This window comes from Calypte anna, chromosome 4 (assembly GCF_003957555.1).
Source record: "Calypte anna isolate BGI_N300 chromosome 4, bCalAnn1_v1.p, whole genome shotgun sequence".
Lineage (NCBI taxonomy): Eukaryota > Metazoa > Chordata > Aves > Apodiformes > Trochilidae > Calypte > Calypte anna.
The window spans coordinates 8,825,827-8,851,303 of NC_044247.1; the positions used below are offsets into that span (position 1 = coordinate 8,825,827).

Here is a 25,477-nt window from a genome sequence, read left to right on the forward strand (position 1 = left end):
CTAATCAGTCACAGGCTTTCATAACCTGGGTGAAATGAGTGAGTGTAATGAAACCTTCCATGCTGATCTGCAGTATTGTTACTGGAAGGTGCAATATTATACTGCTTTATTTTTATACAGCATATACAGAAATCTGTGAGTATGAAAGAAAACAGGAAGAAAATGCTTCTAGAGAAGGAAGGAAGGAAGCAAGTATAAGAATGAATGAAAAGCTTTTTGCATTTCTTTTTATGCTCTGGTCTGCAATGTGATCAACAAACAAAATGACTGTTTCAACATCTGTGTAAGTTTTCTATAATATTAAAAATTCTTTAAATACCCATATATATTAAACCACAATATAAGTGTATATTGAAGAAAAACAAAACAGTCATGAGTATTAAATAACTGTGTAAAGCTTATACCTTCAGCTACTACTTAATACAGGCCCTTAGGAACAGGACCAGTATATGCTTATGTATCTCTAATTGGGACTGCATCAAAACACACACTGACAAAAATTGTTTCTACACCATCCTTAGCAGTGCCAGCCTTTAGACAGAAGATGAAAAAGAGAACGTTTGCCTAAGCAAAGACAAAAGGTGGTAATTCAGTACCAAGTATGAAGATGGTAATTATTTTCAAATCTCAAAACTAGTTGCTGGGGTTAGTTCCTCCTGTGTGACAAAGTGCTATCAACACAATAAAAAAACAATACAAAAATTAACCATATTTGTAGAAAAAGTACTGGATGAGATTTTCAAGAACTTGCAGCATTTGCCAAAAGTCTAACACTAATAGTAAGCAAACAGTTCAGAAAGTAATTCATTTTCTTGAAAAACATCTCAGTATTTCTATTCATGTTCTGTTGCTATGCTCTTACATAAATTCAGCTTTTCTCATTCCTTTGTTCTACATTGATGCTTTCAACTGTTTATATCACCATTTAAAAAGAAGATACCATCTGAGCACTCTCTTTTAGGACCAATAATTTTGAACTCCACTTAAAATTCAAAATTCTATAGTTAATAATTTTTTGGTGAATGCCAGTGAATAAATCAATATTACAAGAATGCAAAATACCTTTTATCTGTTATTGAAGAAACAAACAAACAAACAAATCAGCCAAAATTTCTTCACAGATTTTTTTTTTTTTTTGGCTTATTGTCTGTGCAGCATAATGTAGAATAGAGGACAGATCCAAAAAGTCTCTTCATAACAAAAGGATAAAGGGAGGGTGTAACAACAGCAATTGAATTTTAAAATTATTATCTTCAAATTATTTCTATTCTTACATATCACAATATTCCTGCATTAACAAGTATGTCAGTCACCTGTTCTACTTGTAGTAATAAAGTCATATAACCTAATCTATGACTGGTAAATCAAGTGTACCTTGGAAACTCAGCCCACTTGCTCTCAAAACATCCCCCCACTCTTTGCATGGGAAAATAAGGATTGCTCAGAAACATGAAAAAGAATCATAAAAGCTGAGTGAATATCCCATAAACAAATCCACTTGGATTCAGAGGACCACAATACTCCACCCTTCACATCAGTTCACCTCACCGTGCTGCTGAGCACCCCAACTTCTCTGAGTACAAACTCTCTTGGGCAACATTCTCCAAATTCTCCCATCAGCACAAGCAGCTCTTAGGGAAGCAACAGCTGCTGACACAGAGGGAAAGGCCAAAGACTCACCCTAGAGAGTCAGCTTTTAACTGAGCCTCGCAAAGAGGGGGAGCTCCTTGTAGCTCCTCTGAACCTTGCTACTAAAGATAGTTTCTGCTTGTCTATCCGAAGCACCCAGGGCTTCAGGAGCTGTGTCCAGCCCTCTCTCCCTTTAAGACACCCTCTTCACCAAGTGGTACAAGCAGCAGCACCCACAGAGCCATACAGGTGAGACTGGATTGTGATGGAGAAAACAAGCAGCTTAGTGCCTCCCAGAGTCAAATGAGAAACAATCGGAACAGCAAATACCACTAAGGAAACCAAAGCTCACTTTCAACCAACCTCTGGATTTAAAAGGAAGCTAAATTCACTAACTGAATGATTTGCAATTAAGCTATTTGCACAGCTCAATTTCAATAACAAAGTATTTGATGTGCCAGCTTCACCTCAGATCATTACTTTCAAACTCCTGTGACTCACCTCAATCAGATGCAATTCCCCTAATCACTGGGTCAAGATTTTAATTTAACTTTCCAAACCCACGTATTCAGTTCAGGGACACCTTGCAAAGCCGTTTTTTTTCATTTACTTTTACTATTCATTAGGAGCTCCCTGACACTGCAGGGCAGGAGCCAGAGCCCTTGTTTAGGATGGGTGCCTCTGAGCAGCTCTTCCGAATGAAGGTGTGATCCAGAAAGAGCACAGATCTAGTTCTATTCTTTCAAATTCACAGGTGTGAAATAGTGATCCAGCTGGTACTTTATGTTTGTATATAAAATGATTATATTGTTCTATGATATTAACTATCCCGTGTTTGATTAAACTCAAATGTCAACATTTGCTGAGCTTCAAACAAACTGACACCCAAAATTCATTTGCTTTTAACTTTCTCCCCACTTTTTGCACATTCAGTTCGATGAACTGGTTTCAGAACAGGTCTTGGCTGAGTCTTCTCTATACGTGGGGAAGGCTGTTCTACACCCTGGCAGCTCCATGATAGTGATATCCTATGAATACTGCAACATGGAACCACTTACACAGTCATGGACAATTCCTGGCTTAGCAGGTTTAATAGAAAAGCCTTGCAAATTGTCTATTTGTTTTTAGAAGATTACTTCGCATCTTCTATTCAAAACCAATAAACCATTGTGGAGATTCACCAAAACCAGGAAGGACTGATCAACACAAATATTGTGTTGATAACTTCAATAGATAGTCATATTTCTGACAAGTCTCACTTTTGCTGAAAGGAGTTTAAATAACCTGTAGAAAATGTATACAACTCCCTGAAAACTCATTTATCAGCTTCCTTCTGATGTCAAATTATTATTCCAGTTGCCTTAGCTACATCATTTCAGTATCTCAAACATGGATACCTGTGGCTTATCTCCACATATAGGTTTTAGAAAATTCATTATTTCTCTATGCATGGAGTCTTTCCTTTCAGAATGTTGCTCACACATTGGTGGCTTCATTTATTTCTGTACTTAAGGCAGATAAGAGAGACAGTGAACTCAAAGAATTTCACTAGAAGATTTATATAAAAAATGCTCCAGCCACCTGGAGGTTTGAAATAGGAGCATAAGATACATTTCCCTATTTTTGGCATACCTGGACACACTGACTGCTAATGGTGTTAGAAAGCTGCTCTTTGGTTACACAAAATCAGGCACAGCACTATTCTAATTTACCACTTAACCACACATCTGCTCATCAATACCTCCTCAATAAGTTGAGGCACAATGGGGTAATTGCAACCAGATGTTTTTTCACGCACAAATTAATAAACATACTATGCCCTTAATTTCAACATCTTTTTTGTTTGCTTGTTTTCTGGCTGGGGGTGCACACCACCCAGCAACTAGAAAGCCAAGTCAGCACACAGAGATCCAAGAGTAACAAACCATCCATCTTTGATCAGACCCCATAAGTCATGTTAAGTTTATTAAAAGATTTAAACATTTATAAATCTCCAGGGAAGCATGACTTAAGCAGAGAACATTTAGAGGTAAATCACTGGTGTAGTAGAGAGGCTCCTGCCTGCAACCTCCCGGGACCAGAAAGCTTGCTCAGAGGATGAACTGCTTTATCATCCTCACACTAATTGTAGCACATCTTGAAGTGATTAGATCTATTGCTAAAACAGGCCTTGTCAGCAGCTGGGACCCAGTGATTAATAGAAATTTCTCTTTAATTCCTTAGGATGTGTAAGTCTAAAGTCACAGTTGAGCCCTGGACCCCAATTATTAGGTGATTAATGAAATTATAATTGCTACTCTTTCGTTCCCATTTATCACTAGGTTTACTATTAATCATGAGAAGTAAAGCACAGGAAATAGAAAATATTTTACAAGTGCTTGCTTTGGGTGCATGGGAGAAGCATAAATGGGTCAGGAAAAGACTCTGCAATGCACCAGGCTGGAGCAAATGAGTATCATTACCAATAACTTAACAGTACTGATGATTCAGGTGCAGATCAAACTTGATAGTAGGAATCCTTTTCTGCCTGATAACAGCAACAACTACCACCTTCCCCAGCATTTGAGAGACAGACCAGGTGGCCACCAAAGCAGAAGGAACAGTCCATCAGCCAGGTCCTGCTAATGTTTCCCTCTGGTCCTGCTCCTCAGTGCTTCTACTCACTGGGACTTTGGAAACTTGATGGGTCATGTTTTCTAAGCCAAATTATTTCCCAAAGACAGCTCAAAATGGCCAACACTGTTTCAACAATTAGGAATTAAGTAATTCTTCCGTCTATAAAATACACATTTAAAAAAAAAAAACCAACTTAAAAAACAAAAACAAACAAACAAAAAAAAACCCCAAAAACAAAACCCAAAAACATTTAGAACTGCTTTAGGCCTATAGCATTAATTTCAGGAAATGTCAGGTCCAAGGTATTTTTTTTTCCTTCTCAACTGATCAGATTGTAGAGAAAGAATAATTAGTTTCTCACAGATCAAAAAACAATGCAGGGGAAGGAATCATAGAATCATAGAATCATAGAATCCTAGGGGTTAGAAGGGACCTCGAAAGATCATCTAGTCCAACCCCCCCTGCCAGAGCAGGGCCAAGGAAATTAAATGCAACTGAAGAGAAAGACTGAGGCTCCTTTATCTCCTTTGTCATGAACTGCTCTTTTAAGATGTGAGGGCCCAGCAGCCATCACCCCCAAGAGAGACTGCAAGAGGAGGGAGGAAGGGTTCCTTGGCTTCCACAAACCTGACTACACTCTCAAGCAGAAAATGTGCAGGGAAAGAGAGAGAGAGAGTACTTCATCCCTTCATCCTTCCCCACCACGCAGCCTTTGCTCTGCAACGCTGCACCACGTTTGCAGCTACACAGTGTAATGTGAATGAGTATTTACTTTGCACTGATCTGGATCAGGTGAAAAATCACTGTAATTTAGATCTCATTTGCTTATATAATAAATGATTTGTTTATACTGAACTTGATGCTTTGCCTCAACTACTTGAAATTTCATGACATAACAAATGACTTGTAAGACCGTGCCTAGGTAAGTCAGCAAAAGCAAGTTTCCCACACATGCCCTCTCTGTATTAACATCCAAAGTGCACAACCACTTCACTGCGTTTCCCTGCAAAAAGAAATTACTGTGATCAGCCATTTTTTAATGCATCTGAAACTCTGATTGCAGGGTCTTTTTTTTTTTTCAAGGTTGATTTAAGCAAACATAACTTAACACATGCTTTTGAAGCACGGGGCGGGTGAGGACAGCAATGCTGGTTCATTTTCCTAATGCTAAATTTCAGTCTCCTGGGAAAAATGAAAGACCTCACTAATCTTTTATGTTATTCACCTGAGCATATGCCCAAGTGTACTACATTGTGTAAGGGAGGATAATAAATAACCACAGTGCATGACAGAGAAGCAAAAGAACACTGTGGAGTTACATTGCACCATTCAGTTGGTTGCTTGGGTCAGTTATGCATGAGCTCAAGGCTGAACATCAATTTTGGCAGCTGACACCCTGCAGTGTGGACACCAAGCAATTTACAGATCCTCAGTTGGGTGGGCATGAAAATAACATTGAAGAAATTTACAGAAGAAAGCAATATTATCAATCACTTTGCCCTGCTTATTTCCTATAAATCATCAATATCATTACAAAATCTCATGGTGAAAGTTGATACCACTATACAAGTTCTCTTCCATCATTTCTTTAACTGAGAGCCATATAGTTCATACTGGAAAGTTTTTACTTTCTAAATCTGGAGTACTGCTAAAAACCAAGTAGGGTTTGTTTTGGTTTTTTTCATTCTGTTTTCAATAGCAGAATACTCTGCTCTTTCTCCCCCATTATGGTTTAATAATAAATGCACAATAAAGTAATACAGCATCATCTAAATCCTAGGAAATATTCTGAAGTCATATTAAGGTTCTGATAATTCAATTCTAGTTGTAAGATGACATTTATTGTACTAATATTTGGCCTAACAATGCAGTATTTTACTGAGTTTTCTAGTGCTTTTCTAGTGAAGCATCTTGGAGAAGACATTGTAGAGTGTTTAATGTGCTATTGACCATGCTACACAAGAATCTCTCCAAGACTGGTGTATATGATCCAGGCAAACTTCTCACAAATATATGCAGCACTCCTTAATTTCACTTTTCTACACAGGCACATAGCAATTTTACTTATCTGGTACTTCTTCACAAGAATAGCAGAGCTATTTTACAGATATGATCATAAAACAATTTACTCTTCAGAAATAAAAATTACTTTGCATAGGTTAATCGCATGTGTAAAAATACCTCCTCCATTAACTCCTCTCTGGATTCCTTAGCAAACTGCTAATTGTCTGAATCATTAACCATCTGAGGGCACTGAAAATGAAATAAGCTACCAGTTGGAAATTATTTGTGACTGCTGGTTCACAGTCCAAATGTAACGTAGTGTGGTAGGTGCAGGTGCTTCCTAGGTAGGTAACCAGGTTACATCAAATCAGTTAACTACCTAAATAGCTATTTATTTGAACATACCAAAGAAACATTCACATAAAAGGAATCCCAAATTCAGTAACTTCTTGAGTAGATTAACTCTATTCAACGGTGGCTTTCTAAATAATACAATACATATTACAAAAGGGTCACATTTGTACGGGCTTTAACAGACCCAGGAGGGAAACTACAGTAGTTGCCTTTGATCTATTGGCCTATATTAAACAGTGATGTACTGGAGCACTGGGAATTGGGCTTATTCCTGGAAAAATATGTATGCATATTGTCAAATGGAAAATTCTTTATAATGCAGTGGACTATTATATGGGAAGGATTTTTAAAAATAAAAGGAAACGGAGAAGTATCTAATTCATACAAAACTGGCTAAACTGTTGAGGAGCATTTTTAATTGAACTTCTTTATATCAATATATTACTTAATTTTGTCAAACAAAATGCTCACCTTCAAGCTCAGAAGCAAAATTTGACAAGGGTGCATTACAAATGGCTAACTTCAGATCACAGATATTACAAGGGAAAATAATATTTTCCAATAGATAATAAAGTCTACACAGGTACAAAGAATAGAACATGAGTTGCCACTCCTGGATCAACACTTCAGGCTTGCAGGGCTCTGCCAGTAGACAATTTTAGGTGTGGGCTCCAAATGTGCAGCAAAAATGTCAGGGTTAAACACTGGCCAGCAATTGAATGAATGCAGATGCCCTGTCAGATGGCTCTTGTGCCAGGACATTAAGGAATGTCACAACATAAATCTGAGCACCCCTGCTGGAACTTTACAGCCTTGTATCTAGAGGTAGTGTTCATGAACTTCCTGAATTTGAGAGAGTTCTACAACTCTACCAGAAATATTCAAGCTCAACCTCAGCCTCTATGTTCATTGCAGCATATTCAGGAATTTTGTTAACAAGTTATAACTAAAAAGAACAAAATAAAAAACCCCACTCTGTTCTGTTCTTTTTTCATTTTTTTTTTAAGTACAAATAACAAATAGAAGGGAAAAAAAATCCTTTGTTTTTGCATTATCTAAAACTGAATTTTCCCTTTTCTCCCCATCTGCTGGCATTGCACTGCAGCAGTACAGTCTGACAATACTTTCTGTAACAAGAAATGTTGCACCTCTGTTTCTAATCCAAAGAGTTTAATAATATCCCATCGATGGAGGCAGTTTGCATTTACACCATCACATTTTAATTTTTTTTTTTTTTAATAAGAAAGGAATGTGAATATTTGCTGCTGGCCCAAGTAGCTGTGGACATGAATAGCATACCTAACAGCCTCCCTCTGCATACAAAAGGGTACCCCTTGGTGCCACCTGAAATTCTAATCACAGTTCCCTCACAACACAGATATTGTAGGTGTGCTGTGCTAGTCATTTCTGTTATTATAAACGACCTTTCAGGAACTGAAAAAAATTGTAGCTTGTCAGTTAAGACTTGTAATCGTTATCCATTCAGCTAAAGGATTTAAACAGCCCTGCTGTTTAAAGGGAGAAAAAATAGATTCCTTTCCCACTAATCTCAGAAAGATACAAGTGGGCTAAATTAACAATTACCTCAGACGTTGAGGGAGATTTCTAATAAGGCTGTATTAGAATGGAAGTTAGTGTATTCTAATGGGAATTTAATAACTACAACCAACCCCAGCCTGCCCAGAGCACGTGCAGCTCTTCCATTACCAAAAAAGCCGCTGTCATTCCTGTCCCCCTGGAGCACTATCCTAAAGGTACCCAGAGAAACCCTCTGGCTGCCACTTGAGCTGCTTCTGCAGTTAGTAGAGGCCATCTGACCACATTGAGAGGTCCACGGGGCACATGAAATAGCATAGAAAGGCACACACCCTAAAGCAAGTAAAGGCCTTGTGACAAACCTACTGCAACGACAAAAGCTGTTTAATGTCCTGGGTAACCCAAGAGGAGTTCCAGTGCCTGGTGCTGTTACTGCAGTCTTAAATGGAAAATTATTTTAATATAATCCCTTCTGATAACTTGAAATTGCTCCTTAAAATGTAAATAAATTAGAAAGACAGATTAAACTTTCAGATCTTTATGTATTTATACATGTAATCTGTGTAACACGCTTGCTACTGTCTTTGCAGGATAGGGGAACTTACTTATATTCATAATCTAAAGTACAAGTTACATTATTACCACTTCAAAATATTTAATAGCTTTTCTAAATGATAGCCTATATTAGTAATAAACATTCAGGAATAATTCATAGTACAATCAGATAACTATGAGATAAGCAGTGAAAAAGATAATAAGCAATATGAATAATATCAAAGCTGTTGTAGTGGCCTATTGGGAAGGAGAAAGAAAAATGGGGGAAAAAAAGGTAACCAATGTTAACCAGAGACATGAAGCAGTACATCATCTTCAAAAAAAAAAAAACAACACAAAACAAAACCCAGAGCAACCTAAACCATTTGCAAGTACCTTTGTTTCTAACATGACTGAATTATCAAGTGTCATCATTGTCTGAGGAGGTCCCAGCCCTTACACTGAAGCAGAGCATCACTCTTTTTTCCCTGTGCTCTCCCGTGTTTCTGATGCTACCCCAGCCCCAGCACTGCTGTCAAAGCAAGTTCCAATCACACTGCCCACTTAGTCATAAAATGGGAGCTACCTTCCCTTCACACGAAGCACTTCATACTCCAGTAAGCATTAGAAAAAGTACGCAGTGCTCTAGGAAGAATGGCTGTGTAATAAAAGTATAATTGAAATGGCTCTGCTGCTGCCTCATTTCATCACTCACACTGGCCTCTGCTTGTTAAATTTTAAGATCTCTTGGCAAACCAGTGCATAATATAACGACACTCCAGAGTGTCAAAACAACCACTGCTATGATTTATCTCATGCGTGACATCAAGGATCCATTTTGAAGTAAAGATTTTCCTTAAACTTTCACACTCCCCTTAATTTGAAGAAAGTAGACTAAAAATTTTGGAGGAACTTAAGGAATCTTTAGACTTACAGTTGTCTTTGCCTGATGTGGGTTTCTTGAACAAAGACGAGCATTAGAAAACAAAATCTGACCAACAGGGTAACTAACAGAAGAAGAAGATTTCATAAAAATACAAAATCAAGTGAGAGGTTTTAAAACAAGAAATTTCTAAGTAGTACCAGTCTTATCTTAGGTTCCATCCAACACACAGGGATTGCAAATATTTCTAAATAGCACACAGTAACATGTTCAGGAAAGGATATCTGGATACCCAGCCAATCTACTCTTCCTGCTATGAGGTGCTGTCTTGGGCCACCTCCCAGCTTTCAGGTTGCCTTTTCAACTACAGTTCTATTTACATGCTGAAAATAGGATTTTAACTTTGTGTTTCTTAATGTTTTTATCTTTCCATGTCAAAAATAACATTGTCATTGTCCTGACTTGAACTTTCTTATGGAACGGAGGAATTTGACACCCACCTCCAGAAGAAGTAGGGACCTGAGTATTTGTTGTGGGGCCATGTAAAGATCTCTTCAGACAAAAACATGTTTGATCTATACACATTATTCCATTCTCATGTTCCCTGCAGGGATCATATGGCATAAATGGACTGTCACCATTCTCATAGCTGACAGAGGCAAAATCAGCATTTCTGTGCCTCCTTGCTAACTTCTCAGCATCTAAAATTAAAGTGAAACATCCTTAAAACCACAATTATATTTGCAAAATTCCTTCTGCCTCACACCCCATTGCAACAGGTGAAATCACAAAATAATAATCCTTGCTATTTGTTTCTAAGGAAAACAAAGACATGCACAGCAGCAGTACCACTTCTTCATTTGGCCTTGATTTCCCTGTAAAGTCTGTCACAGTCATATAATATTACCTACAGAAAATATACTGTAACATTTATTTTATCTAAGCTTAATTAGCACATACACATTTAGTTCCTTTCACTGCACAGAGAAGCCCTGACTGCCCTGTAGTAATGCCTAGGGGTCAGTCACAGGCCATACAACAGACAATATTCCTTTTTGCTTTCTGTACCAAGCAGCTATGGAAGATTGATCATTTCCAGCAGGCTTTTATTTGGAGGCAATTTCTTCTTTGTGTCACTAACTGTCAGGTGAGCCTCCTGACAGAACATTCAGAAGATTATGAAAATAATGATTTAAGCAAGTGCTCTTTACACCCACCTGTCCTCACCCCATAAATGCTGACCACAAGATCAGAACAGCAGTGACCAAAGGCAGTTCCTCTTCAGGATCCTGCTAGCTTGTTCAGTGCAATCCAGCCACAAAAGCTTAGCTAGTGTACACATCATGATTACCCCACACTGCATCTCAGAGGAAAACCAGTCAGAGGACACAAATTAGAAGGAAAAATAAATCATCTGTTTTGAAAAATTCACCACCAGCAGAAGTAGAAACATCGAATTATTTTTGCTCCTTGATTTACCATTTCTTCTTTGTAGATCTGTAAATTTGAACTTTTAAATTATGACTGCTGTTCATCACTCAGTACCCCTCAAATTATTCTAGTATTGACTTGATAAAAAGCAGTGCATTCCCTAGGCAGTGATCAGAAGAGAACAGGGGCTGTTACAGTTAAATTTGGTTACCAGCTCCTTCATTCTTCCAGCAAGCACCGATCATTAGTCCTCAGCCCTCAGAAAGTGGCAGAACCACCAAATAACAGAGTCAGATCAATGCATAAGGAAACTCACAATTGAAGCTCTGTGTCTCCACACTGTTAACACACCCTCTCTATTCTCCCTATTTTCTATATAAATTTAAACAATTTAAACCTTACAGTCTAAAACATATTGGGAAAGTAGAAATCAATGCAAGCTTCATTACTTTAAGAAAGCAATTCCAAAGAGTCTGAAATATTGTCTCCTTACAACTTCAGTTTGCATTTTCATTCAAATGCATGGCAAATTCTTTGGCTCCAGTAGGAAAAAAAATGAAAGGGCTTCATGGAGTTTCTGTGCAAAGTTCCCTATAGAATGAAATGAATCAGTGTTACCGGACTTCTACTTTGCATAAACAGTATTGATCATTATTTAACAAAAAAAAATTAAAAATTTAGATTTTTGTTGTCGCAGAATTTAGACTCTTTCTGAACCCTGCAGTTCTGTCATGTGGATAGACTGTAATGATCAAGATCTCAAGGTCAGAAATATAAAGACCCGAGTAAACCAGTAATTTCACACTGTGTTACAGTCTCTGAGAATACTGGCCCCTGACATATAATGAAAGAAAACAATGAACTTTCATTTTTGATTTAAAGGGTGTAAGTTTACTCCAAGGTGCTTTGCTATCCCCCAAAGTTTCAGAGCAGTATAACCAGCCTTTACCATCTGTCAACATTTAATAGCCTACACCCCAATGATTGATTTTGTTCAACTGGATTTTTTTTTCCCCCTCCAACTCATGTATTTAGCTTTTAGCTGCAGCAGGTTGACAATGCATCTATCATAGCTCAACAATCTTATTCAGAAGCATTTATTTTGTGCAGCTATGTTTGTTTGGTCTTCTGCTATATACATTGCTCTGTATGGTCCCACATACCAACTCAGGTTTGCATTGCCTGCTTACAACATCACCTCAGCTGTGCCTCCTCTTCATTCTGTTATCTCTCTCCTTACCACCACGACTGCCACCCTTGCCTTCTGAGAGAGCTTCCTTTATTTGGAGAACATAGATCACTGAATAAGGACCAGTAAGAATTTTAGTAGATATTAAAAAAACCCAAACATTCATCACCTACAACAATACTTTAGTGGAATGGGATTTCTTCCATCCAAGAGGGCAGTTGTTACTCTTTCCAACCATTTAAATTGTGTGTCCTCCAACCATTCTGATATCTGAGTGCAATTGGCATACCCTATTTTGGATGTATGGTGTCATCCACATTCCTAGGTTTCTAAAGCAAAGAGATATCAATGAAAAACAGATGATGAGAGTAACTTCTGCTAAGTTCTTTCAGTGAAGCACAGCTACAGGTAAAACTTATCCCTGAAGTATACTGCCATAAAGGGTGAAGTGATATACACAGCATGCCTCCAGTCCCATAAACGAACACAGATGTAAGACCTATGGGGCTGATTTAAGGAAAAAAATATTAATAAATCTGGGGTCTGTTCTGAGTTTCATCTATCTCTGTCCATGCATCTCATTTATGTATGGACATTAAAAAAGGAGGATTCAAAGCCTGCATGAAGATGTGCAGAAAAGGGGTGGGAGAAATCTAACAGCAATCTCTCTGCTTTAGGAAACTGCACTAGGCAATCTTTTTAAGATGTTTCTTAAAAGTGAGGCCCCACCTCCTTTTTAAAAAGTTCATGAGGAACTGTCTTTCATCTCACTGTTGTTTAGTTGTTTAGTGAGGGTAGGAGGAACACACAACTTCAAAAGCAGCTGAATTAAATCATTATAGTTTGCAAAAATTAAAATCTGACAGGATCCGAACACTGGTTTGTAAAGTATGATTAATGGATTGTAGCCCATGGCATAAATATCACTAGCAAGTAACCTAGTATTTGAGCAGTATGTGAGAATAAACTATTACATATGTAGGAAAAGACTTCTTCCATAACTGCCCAGATGCCAGCTCTCAGCTCTCACTGGTATTTCTGTCACTCTCCAGGTACCAGCATATGGATTTCTTCCTTATACATATTGGCTTACATTCTAACTGAGGGCCAAAAATTGTTTTTCCTCATTCAGGAAAAGTGCTTTAAAAAAACAAACAAACAAACAAAAACTTGATAGAAAAGTTAGCCAAACAGAGTGCAATTGTCAGGCACGACTGCTTCCTTTGCAGTAGCCAGCAGTGAGATTCAGTCCTTTGAAGGGAAAACAGCATTTTTCCATTAAGAGAACTCTTGTAGAATCCAGCAGCATATCTCTGCTTCTTAGAGTCTACTCAGCCCTCACTCCCCGTGTTTCCAACTGAGTTGTTTACTTTCTCTCAAATCCTCGACTTGGCAGAGCTTGTGAGCAGCCTGCCACTCTGCCCAGCACACTTCCACTAATATGAAAGAAAGAAGCAATTCTGAAGGAAGCACATCTGAAAGAAGTGAGATAAAATAGTGATGGCACGATTATTTTTATTTTATCAAGCTGCTGTAAAAGTGCCAAGCCCAGAAGCATACCATTTTAGCTGTGTTCTGAAAAAGAAATAGAGCAAGCAAGTCCCTCTCACTGCTTCTCTTTAAAAAAAAAAATAAAAATTCAGATGCTTCTGAGTCACAACACTCATAAATCCTGAAATAGAGAGAATGAAACAGATCATAAAGCATCATTACTTTTACTTAAACAGACAAAGATCTGTGTGTTAGACCTAGATATGAAAGCAGTTAAAGAAAAAAATGATCAGAATTCAAAAGCACCAAGAGCCTTGTTCTTGCTGACATCTGCCTGCCTTGTCCCTTCACCTCCCAGGCAGGCTGCTGAACTAGAAAATAAAATCAGTGGATACAAATCATAAAAATCCACTTCGGACAGCAAAGATATTTATGGATTTGGGGAAATGATGCATAATGTTAAAAAAAAAATCCAGAAGGAGAAAATCATAACATGAACATGAGAGAGGATCACCAGGTTTTCGTATAGGGAAAAGGAAAAGCCAACAAATACATGAGAATGGATAATCAACTTTATTTGCTTTGATTATAGACAGTGCATTTCTTTTCAGAAAGAGAAAAAAAACCCAACACAACAAACAAAACACAAAAAAACCCACCCACCAACTACTGAATTTTATAAAGGTCTCAGATAAATGCATTCTTTGAACAAAACAATCTATTAGGTTCAGACCACTTCTTTCCCACAGAACATCGAAACACCAAATCCTAAGTAATACTTAGGATTAAGTATTTAATCCTAAACCTGATTTAACTGCATAAAGTTGGCAAACAGGAGAAGAACCAGGTTTACTCTATGCATTCCTGGCAGTATGCTTACACTGATCCCAAGCATGGCCCACCAGCTATGCCAGTGCTCTGTGGCAGGCTGGCAAGGCAATGACATTTTAGGTTAGATATTAGAAAGAATTTCTTCACGGAGAGGGTGATTAGGCTATGGAATGGACTGCCCGGTGAGGTGGTAGATTCTCCGTCCCTGGAGACATTTAAAAAAAGACTGGATGTGGCACTCAGTGCCATGGTCTAGCAACTGCTCCGGTGGGTCAAGGGTTGGACTAGATGATCTCTGAGGTCCCTTCCAACCCGGCTAATTCTATGATTCTATGATATATGTGGGATCAGAAATAGCAAACTATATAAGAAGGACAAATCCATATAGGAAGCACTCTGTGATCCATCAGTGTTTCCCAGTGGCCTGAGAAAAAGCCATCACAAACCAAGCAAAGTGCAGGATGTACATCTCAGCTACAGGGCAGACAATGTGCTCCTCACACTTGCCACTCTACCTGCTCAGTGCTGCCACAGGTTCAACCCAAGTTTCTTTCCCAGTAAAAGCAGGGACTGGATGCTCATAGTCCCCAACTGGGAAACTGTTTTAAGATCTTCTAACAATATACAGAATGAAGACAATGGGCTTTTTATCATGTTCTTTGAATCACAGACCCAAGAGCTACAGCAATTTGGAGAGTAATAATTTAAGTACAGAATATTACCAGACAAACAACCCAGAACTAAAAACATCCCTGTGTTCTAAATACTTGGGGAATTGTTAGTTCAGATTTGGTGATACTGCCCTGAACACCTTGAATTCTAAAAATGAGCACCTAAAAATAATCTTCGCCTCTACAATACCCAGTTGTGGGCACTCTGGGAGGAAAAGTTTCCACAAGTGGTGGCAACTTTAATATGCAATGTAGATTTTTGCCCAATATTGAAGAGGAATTAAGAAAAAAAATCCTGAGGAATAATGATAGCACAAAGAGAGGGCATGACAAAATAAAATGAAGCACAACTTCTCCCTTGTTTCATAGTTCCCACCATCCATATTGAAGCCATACAGGGAAATTCATCACATGAAAAAGTACTGCGTGACTGGTGAAAATTTAAGATTTAAAACCAAAGGAATAGAAAATGAATCTTTTCAGGGATGATGAATTTTAGTCCAAACACCAACCACTGTCACAGTGTTTGCAACATTAATTTTTTTCTTGGTCTGAGCTACTTCTAGTGTCTGCTAGAGTAAGAAAAACAGCGTAACGCACAACAAATATTTTTACTCTCCCTGCCTGGTATTTGGGAAAGCACAGAGGCATGGCAAAACAAAGTAAAAATGTAATGTTTTGGTCACCATCTCCCTAACTGCAGTCTTGGTCTGCAGACTGGTGTCTATTACCTGGAACCATTCTTTTCTAATAGCATTTTGCCCAATTTAAATTTGTAAGTAAACTGATCAATTAGAAACAGTGGAAGAATGTTGTAGGAGCTTTCCAAATGAAGATGTTCATGCATAAGAAGAATGATACACACCAAAAAAACTTACTTCCATCACTAAAGCACTGCTAGTTGCTAAACAGCAATATTTTCATTTTGAAGAGAAGACAAATACTGTATTGTACAAATCTATTTTAATCACCTTCAGAGTTCACACATACACTGTGCTGTTCATCTGTGCCAAGCAGACAGTCCACAGGCTGTATACACCATTTCAGCAGCAACTGATCCCAGGCCACCATCTTTCTGAAACCCCCTGTAATTTGTCTCCAGCTGTTACAAAAACTTGTGCAGCAGGAAGATGTGAGAGGCAATGTCAGTCAGATGGACAGAAATGGTTTGGAATCATATAACTTGAAAATCAGAAGCTGCTTCTGCTTTGCAGGAATATGAGATGGGAAACCATGTGACACATAAAAAGAGATCTAAAAGCAGGTTATCTTTTTTGGATAATTAAGAGGGGACACACTTGCTTCCCTACACATTGCACAGACACTTGGCTGTGGATCAGGGGGTACATACAAGTGAACCATGTGGCCACACTGGGCTCTGATACACCCAGCAGAGCTTCAGAACCTGCAGTCAAAAGCTACCAGAATAGGCGAAATCTCTACAATGCCTATTTCTCACCCACTCCCTATTTTGCTTTCCCTTTTTTGGTCAAAATAACCAAAAAAACACTAACAAGAAGTGCCTTACAGCTCTGCTCTCCAGCCAGAGAAGGGCGCAGGGACCATCCAGCAGGCCAGTGCTGTGCTGTTTTAAGAGCTCACCATGAGCAGACTCAGGACTGCCCACCCTGAGCAGCCCCCTGTCTCCTTGCAGTAGTTAATACACAAAACATGGAAAATAATGAGATAATCTTCCCTTATATGAATCGTTACTTATTGGATTCTTTTTCAAAGGCAGATGGAGAGAACAGTGGTGTTAATCTCATTCGGGCTGTGAATGGATACATAAAACCCATTACTGTATAGCCATTGGGGCACCAAATTGGAGTGTATCTGCTTTACATGGAATAATTTGCAGCCAAAAAATTATTTATCCCATAAAAGATCCTTCAGGAAAAAACAGCTGATTTCAAAGCTGAGAAACTGACTGAGAAGGTAAGTGACCTGGAAACAGCTACCCAGAGCCACTTGCACCACCATGGATACACAACCACAATCATGTACCAATGGTGGTAATATGTCTCATTTAACAAAATTCAGCCAATAACACAAACTATGGTCTGGTCAGTGTGCAGTGAGGACAGCCCAAGACTTCACTTCCAAAAGCTTTCCCTCAGATGCTCACGCTTCATGCAAAGGTCCACACTGAAGCTGATAACAATTTTTAGGGTTTAAACATACAACAGAAAGCATTTATTATGTTCATGCTTCCCAAAAGCTCTTCAGACCCCTCCTGTTCTGTAGGGCAGAAACAGATGGGCTGGCTGCAGCCGTGCAGAGGACAGGACTGTTCCCACCTCACGACACATCCACCTGTACTGGGGGTGACAGCAACATGGACAATGGAAAAATGGACATCAGGATGAATCACACCTCGTTTATGCTTTCTGTTTCAAGATTTATGTGTACTGAGGACAGCTCAGAGCAAGCAAGTTACAGTTCAATGCAACTTAATGATTTTGTTACTCGGTGCTTTCTGCTAAATAATGGGGACGTCTCCACTTCCATGCCAAGCGGAGGTGACGGCAGAAGAAATAGCGTGGGGAGGAAAGTGGTTCTGAGCATCCCCATAGATAACGAAGCACCTCAAATATCTCATCTACATTTTCTGAAAGCAGGTCTGTGGTGATTTACTTAGCCACTGACAGGGCTTTCTGCGTCATGCAGGATGAAGGAGTAGCTGTCTACCTGCCCTTTATACACAATGTCACGGGATATTTCACTACTGAGTACCCCATCTCCTCCAACCCATCATCAGGCAACAGAGAATAAATCAAGTGCCTGTGTTGAGCAGTACAGCTTCCTCTTGTAGCTCCAGCAGGATGCACACTGACGGGAGGCTTTCTGGGGCTACCTGTTTGTACACACTGGGCTGAACCTCCAGATGATGCTCTACAGCTGAGCTCCCCATCCCCAGTTCCATCCATGTACACACTGCTACTCACTGTAGCAGCTCCAGCATGGCAGAAACAAGAGGATGGAAAAAATTTAGCAGTGTGAGCCAAAGGAATTGGGCAGACAACACTTCTCGCATAGTAGAAAAAAAGTTCTTCCAAGTCTCAGTCGTTAGGTATTTAAAAGTAGCAAGGACCCTTAGTTTTCCACCCAGCTGCTTTGACATTTGTGTTCTGAAAATACGGGGAACTGTCTGACAGAGATGAACACACAAGTGCCTGGACTCCCCCAAAGTGACTGGCTTTTTGCTTTGCACAGCTAAATACCTGAAAATATACTGAATAAAATGTAAGGAAACAGGTCTGTAGACTTCTCATTTATTTTAATTAATTTATAAGAGAGCTGCAGCTTAGCTCAAATTGAGAGAATCATCTCTCAATCACAGAATCAAATCACAGAATCATGAGCTGGTCTGGAAAATAGACAGATACATTTAAATGAAATAGGAATTTTTTCTGCCTTTGTAATGGTCTTGCCTCTGAAATCAATCATGGACTCAGTGCTTACACCTCTGATATCCTGCTTGTTTTTCTTATTTTCTCTAAGTGACTTTTCAGCTACATCAGCTACTAACTTTCCATGCTGATACTCTATGGACAAACTAGAACCTGAAAAAATTGTGGTTCTATTTATGTATAAATCAAGCGTACTAAAATATTAGTAGATTAATAGAGATTATTCTAGAAAACTAGATTATTCTTGTTGGCCAGGTTATTCAAGCAACCCTGCTCCACTGCAGAGTAAATATTTATTTAGATTCAAATTAAGATTTTTTTTTTTAATTGAAAATATCTCTTCATTAAACTTCACTTTTTAAATTTACAGTTGAATTCTCCCAGTGGTTTAATGCAGCCACAATATGTTACTGTTTTATTTATGGCTTACTGTTATTCGTGTATTTCGTATTAAATTGAATACTGGAGGGAAATAATTGTTATAGAGGAAATGGTTAATGCCTATTCCCAATTAATAAATTTCCTTTCCATTAGAGTAATCTCCAGGACTGTATCTTAATTTCTGGATATGTTACGTCAGAAACACAGATTATAACTTACAAGCTCAGCTAAAACGAACAGTGTTGCTATCTGTGATAAGCCAGGTTTGTACCTTTTGGCAGCTAGGTACTGCCCTAGCTGGCACTGGAAAGATCAAATGTTTATGAGGGAATCTACCTTAATTATTTTCAAAGTGTAAAAAGTTAGTGTGCTTTTCTCTGAAGTTTCCTAATAAAATATTATTTCATTCCTGCTGTTACTCAAATCAGACCAAAACAACTGTCTGCTTCCAGCTGGTTTCTAGTTTGCAAGGCTTCCATTTTAAGAGATAAAAAAATCAGCATTTAAGATAGAAATATTGAAAAACAACTTAGATATTTATGGGGGCAATGCTAAATGCATTATTATCTTAACATCGTCTACACTGATCTGTATATGTATATATATATATATATTCTTTTTTTTTAATTTTCCAAGTCAGAACTCAGAGCTACAGTTGAAATTTCATTTAAAAAGAAATACACTAGAGGCATATGTTTATTAAGATACCACGTAAAAGGGGAACATTTAGAGCATACAGATTTTAAATACTAAATATAAGCAGGGTATAACTAGACTATGTAGGTCTTTTTAAGTGACTGGTTTGTATCTAAGAACACTGAGTCAGAAATAAAGCTTCACTTCATCCTGACTTCCACAGGTTTTGAATCCAAAAGGCAGAAGCTGTGAGCTAAGTAAACAGAGCACACCAGGACTTCATGAAAAATACTTCAGTTCCCATGAACTGTGGGGAACAAAATATGCACAGAATTCTTATTAGCTGTTTCTCTTCAAATATTTAACCATGATTGTTAATATTTCTTCTAATGTAAAGCACACTGTTTATAATTTAAAAAATTAAAGGTATTTTACTTTCAATAGTTTTTTAAAAACAAGACATAACCACAAACTGTATTGCAACATATCTAACTGGTCAGTAAAAGCAGGGCTCAAGCTAAGGAGCTTAAGCCATAAGTTTCAGAAGCATAGTGGTGAGCGTGGCTGGATTTTATTTATTACTGGCAGCTCTTCACCTCTGGGCAGGGCTTGCTCCATCCCTTCCCAGCATGGCCAGGGAGGGGAACAGGTGCATTGCCAGCTCACCTAATAAGACATCTCTGTCAGAGGGTGCTTGGAGACTCTCTCTCTCTCCAGGAGTGTCTCTCTTGCATATTGATGGGAAAGCATGGCTGGAGATTAGAGTACAAAACTGATAAAAAGAACAAAGTCCTGCACGTGGTTCTGCCTGCAGTTGCTGGGCATTTAGAGGGAACAAGAATTACATGACTTGATTTACTTTACAAAAACTGATTAGTAAAACCCCCTGTGGATTTCTTAACTATACTGTGGAGGGATATAAGATTAGTGTAGCAATTCCCATCATCAAACGTATTTACTGTTAAAATATTGGATTAGTGATGTTGTTATCCACTGTTCCAAGATTATAAAGTGATTCTTTAAAATTGAGCACCAAAATACTGCACTCTATCATCTGTAATTAGATTGCAGTCTGAGTGGTTTTGCCTTTCTGCAAAAAGTAATTCTGTTTCTGAAAAAATAAAAAACAAAAAAAGAGAAAAGGATTGTCCTCTGCACACATAGAGAAAACAAAACTATAGATGCAAGAAAGGAAACAAAATATTTTCCACTTCTGCTTTTGGGAGACGAAAGGTCATGCTTGGTCTGTATCTTATTGCTCCTGCTTGTCTCACTCATTGCTGTGGCAAGGCATCACTGTTAGAGCAGTGAGTAATAAAGCCATGGTGGTTCTAGAGGTTGCTTATTTGTGAGACACACATGACTGCAAACTACCAGAGCCTGACAAAGCTCAGTCCTTGGGTATTTAACCCTCACAGAGAATTTTGAGGAGGGCCATAAAACCTTCAGAGTCATCACTGTCTGGGTTTTCAGTGACAACGTGGTGAACTGTGAAGGAGGAAGAATATGAGGAAAGGGATAAATCAATGTGTTCATTAAAGTAATTATGCTACATTTGGGCCAGGAAAATTAATGCAACTCTACCCTAGCTTTTTATGCATTATCTTAAGTGAGTAAGAGCACCAGGAGCTATTACAATTAATAAACAAATAAAAAGCTACAGCACTAATAACACCACCTTCTCACATTTTATCCTGTTGAACACCTCTAGGAATCACTTATATACAGTATTTCACATAGATACAGAATAGAGTGATGCAAGAGCCACAAAAATAAAACCAAAAAACAAAAAAAAATTAAAGTCATAAATAGTATACAAATGAAGGGTGGAATTTTTGCTGTGTCTGCCACAATATTTGTCCTCATTTTTGCCACTACTGCAGTTTTAAGCTACATAACTTTAAAAATTATTCTTTCCCTTCTCTTGCTAACACCTTCTCCTCTCTTTCTAGATTTTTCCTCCTAATAACCTGGAAGAAAACCTTCGTTTCTGAATCACAGCCATCATAATTAGTATTATTTCCTGCTGTTACCACACAAAATTCAGATATCTTAAAACAGTACCAACAACTTCCAAAATTTAAACAATCACATTTTTTCCAGATTTTAAATTATCCTGTTTGTAACAATAGATGCTATAAATATGTCATCTAAATTGCAGTAGCTCTAAACAGCCTTGACAGGGTTTATCAGCTCAATGTTTAATCAGGCAAAGCAGCAAAAAACAACCACAAGAATACATGGTATTTAGCATTTAAATAAAGCTTGTAAACCAATGACAAGTCTATTTGGGCAACTACTACCACACATGTTCCTTATCTGCAAAGGTCTTGTCCTGAATTTATCAGGACGAGTCTCTCATACTTTATTTTCCAGGCAGTAACATCAGTTTCCACTCACTGACTTCACAGAAAAAGATACAGAAGTCTGCAAGGTAAAAGCCATGGCCATGAAAAGAATTCCCACACTGGCAATGTCATACTGCTCTAGGAACTTACATTGCCAATGTCATATTACCCTAGGAGCTTACTAAATCACAGACAAAAAAGTAAAAAAATCCCAAAAAACCAACAAGCCAAACTCCAAAACCATGAACAAAAATAAGAATAAGAAATGAGCCTGGCAAAGCACTACAGTTCTTTATTTTTTTGTGTAATTAGCAGTTCAGCTTCAAAACGTTCAGCAACCTTGAACAAGGCAAACAAGAGACAGAGCAGGGGACATGAAGCCTTTCCTCTTTCTTTCCCCTAAACTGCAACCCCTCTGTGAAACTGCCTGAGTGCTAATGGGTACCAGCTCCTCACCCCCTGGTACCAGGGGCCAGATGTGGTACTTTCTGCTTCTCTGGCTGCTTGGCCCTGCACACTGGAGCCATTCCCTCAACTGCTTCCTTCAGTCTCTGTTGATAAAATGTGTCCCACAGCAGCTCTCAACTTGAACGGCAGTCAGGGAGCTCAAGAAAATGTAATGATTTTTTGAATTGTTATTTAGTAAGTAGACAAAAGCAATGAGTCTCTTTCCCTTTACACGGAAAACTCAAAAAGTTTCATGTAAATAACACGTTCTTGTAAATAGGAGTTGGTTTCACTCATGGTTCACTCTAGCAGCTTTTAAATATATTCCTCCTCCTTTTAGAGTTGGGAACCATTTGCTTTATGAGCACCATTTGGATCATTTGCCTGTTGCTCATAAAATAGACAAAGCTTTTATCCATGCCATGAATTTTTACTCACTTTATACAAAATATCTAAGGAGGGATTTGCAGGGGCTAGAATTATATCCATGAAAGAATTAACAACTAATTTAATTTTCTACTACAATAATAGTTCCAGCAGGTTTTTTTTTTTATTTTGTTGATTATATTACTTCTCTCCACAAAATATTTTGTTGATTACATTACTTCTCTCCACAAAATAAAAAAGCATATTGATGTTAGCTTCTTTGTACTTTTTTTTTTTTTAAAGCAGGAATGTTTTTCCACAAATGAACAGAAATTACACAACTAGTTTTAATCTGTGTATTCACCAAACAAAGTAGTGGCAAATGCACCTTTCAGAAGTGATCAGATAACAGGGTGATGAACTGCATGCTCAGAAGGAACATTCTGGTCAGGGCTGGGACAGTCCAACAGAATACTTGACACTCAGACCACCCTCTTGCAAGAGCTCTCTTTTCACCCACATTCATGCACCAGAACTCCCCTAAGTAACAATCATGGCATCAAACTGCTTCATCTCCTCCTCTCACAACTAAGCAGCCAAAATTCTCTCTTCTGGGCCATCAAACTGAAGCCCAACCCTAACTCCAAGCTCTCTCCAGCCCGTGCTGTAAGCAAGGGAACAAGAGGAGCCTGTCAGCCACCCTTTAATGATACATTAGCTGTTCAACAGCCACTTCTGGAAGGAAACACTGTCTGTTAGTAACTATGGACTATGGCAAGCTCCTGTGGTCCTACACATAAACATTATTGATTGCAGACAGGGATCAATGCAGGTTGAACTGGTGTGATTAGCAGCTGCCTGGTTGGAGGCCTGGGGAGGTTGGGCCATGCAGCAGCTTGAACAGGCAGGGCCCACATCAGGAGCCTTCCCGGGAGGCAGGAGTGAAGATCTGGTGTTCTGGAGAGTAACAGTTGAGGGATTTTCCTACTGTTCCCCCTTGCATGTTTAGAGAGTTCTATCTCCATAATTTCATGCAGGGGTTCACAAATGTAAATACCATGTTTCCATTACTACAATAAAGGATTTACCATTTAAGAGCTCCTACATTTTAATCAGCTGCCTGGGCTATACCAAGAAAGCACTGCAACTCATTTAAAAAAAAGGCACTCAAGCATGAGCAAAAGCAGCAGTAACAGAGATGTGATGCTTTTTCCATTTCTTCTTCTGAATATCTGTGCTGTGCCCCACATGCTTTTGGAGTAAACATGCCACTAACACAAGCCTAGGATTTCACATGAGTGGTTTGTAAAAACTAGAGACTAAATAGAATGTTCGCTTGGGCAGAGCATTTACAGCCTGCAAATACAAGGCAGAGCCTACTTGGACTACAGACACACTGTAATTACAGATCAGGGGTTGCTACCTCTGCCTGGTTCTTTCCATCTTTGCCAGCAAACTCTCAGCTCAAGCATTACAGCTCTAGATTCAGTGCAGCCTTTAGCAGCAAATGAACCCTGCAAAGCAGAGGTGGGGGCTTCTGTCAGGAAGAGGTACTGTGCCATACAAACTACAGATGTGGTGGCTGCTAAAGGGAAAATGCCTCCACATCCATAAAATCAGCAGCTATCTTCTCCTGGGAATTTGCAGTAACAGCTTGATTCTTCAGGTTGGTCTTCCTAGATCCTCACTTCATCCCCATCGTGCTCCAGTGCCTTCTGTCCTATAAACCCAATCTTTCACCTACACAATGAACTGGCTCTTCCCTTCCCTCCCATCACCTCCAAAGCCACATACCCCAATGTGCTGAGCACTGATACACAGGGAACATGCAGCAAAACCACCCCTGAAGTCTTGTATATGAGAAATTTACATTAATTGATTTGCTCATGTAAGTGCACAACGGCAAGGCCAAAACTTCCAAAACATTTTGGATTAAGGAAGGTGAATGTTGCAGAGCAATCTTCCTATTTCATTACCTGTTTTTTTCAAGTTTAAGTATGACTTAATTTTTTAATGGATTTCAATAAAATAATAAACGGTTGATCTTCCAATCTTCCAAACAGCCTTTTTAGAATAACAATTTATCGCAAACATCATTTCTATAGCAGAAGACACTCAAAGTTAACTGACCCACTGTTCCAAAAGCAGTCCTGTTTTATAAAGGTCTACAAAGTTCCTTAAGCACATAAGGAACACAAACAGAAGGCAAGATTATTCTGGCCTAGCAAAACACCTCCCCTAGAAAAACACTCAGACTTCAACTAAAAGGACACTACCAGTAGTCTGTGCAGCCAAATACCAAAACACATCATTTTGACATATAATGCCAAGAACCACTGAGTTACTTGTTGCAGCTTTTCTTTAGAGCCCCAGATTAATTCCATGAAGCTTTACAGAAACCATCATTAAAGTAAACACATTATCAGAAAAGTTGTTCCAGCCTACCTGTGGCTGGGTCCAAGGCTCCAGAGTTGTCTCTTTCAAAGGAGTTTGTGGTCTTCCCACTTCTTTTTTGTGCTTTTAGGAAAGAAAAGTAAGCATCAGTCAAATATTCAACCACTATCAGCATTCAGCATAAATTTCTCTTGAGACAATAAAAGAGATACTAAATTAACACAAAACAAGGATAATGCATCTTGACTGCATGTATTTGGAGTACGCTGTAGGTCTGATATTTTTGCAGCTATGTGACTTAATTTCTACAGAGTTGCTTTAACATT

The 25,477-nt window shown here is 38.6% G+C and overlaps 1 protein-coding gene across 1 annotated transcript in view; it reads right to left on the minus strand.

Moving 5' to 3' along the window:
• The window catches only part of PCDH11X (protocadherin 11 X-linked), a 315,546-nt gene that overhangs the window by 90,438 nt on the left and 199,631 nt on the right, over positions 1–25,477 (minus strand). The window contains exons 4-5 of the mRNA XM_030449023.1: positions 25,203–25,274; positions 12,676–12,683 (exon numbers count right to left, since the gene is read on the minus strand). Of these exons, the coding sequence (XP_030304883.1) occupies positions 12,676–12,683; positions 25,203–25,274 (80 nt within the window). The remainder of the gene's footprint in view (positions 1–12,675; positions 12,684–25,202; positions 25,275–25,477) is intronic.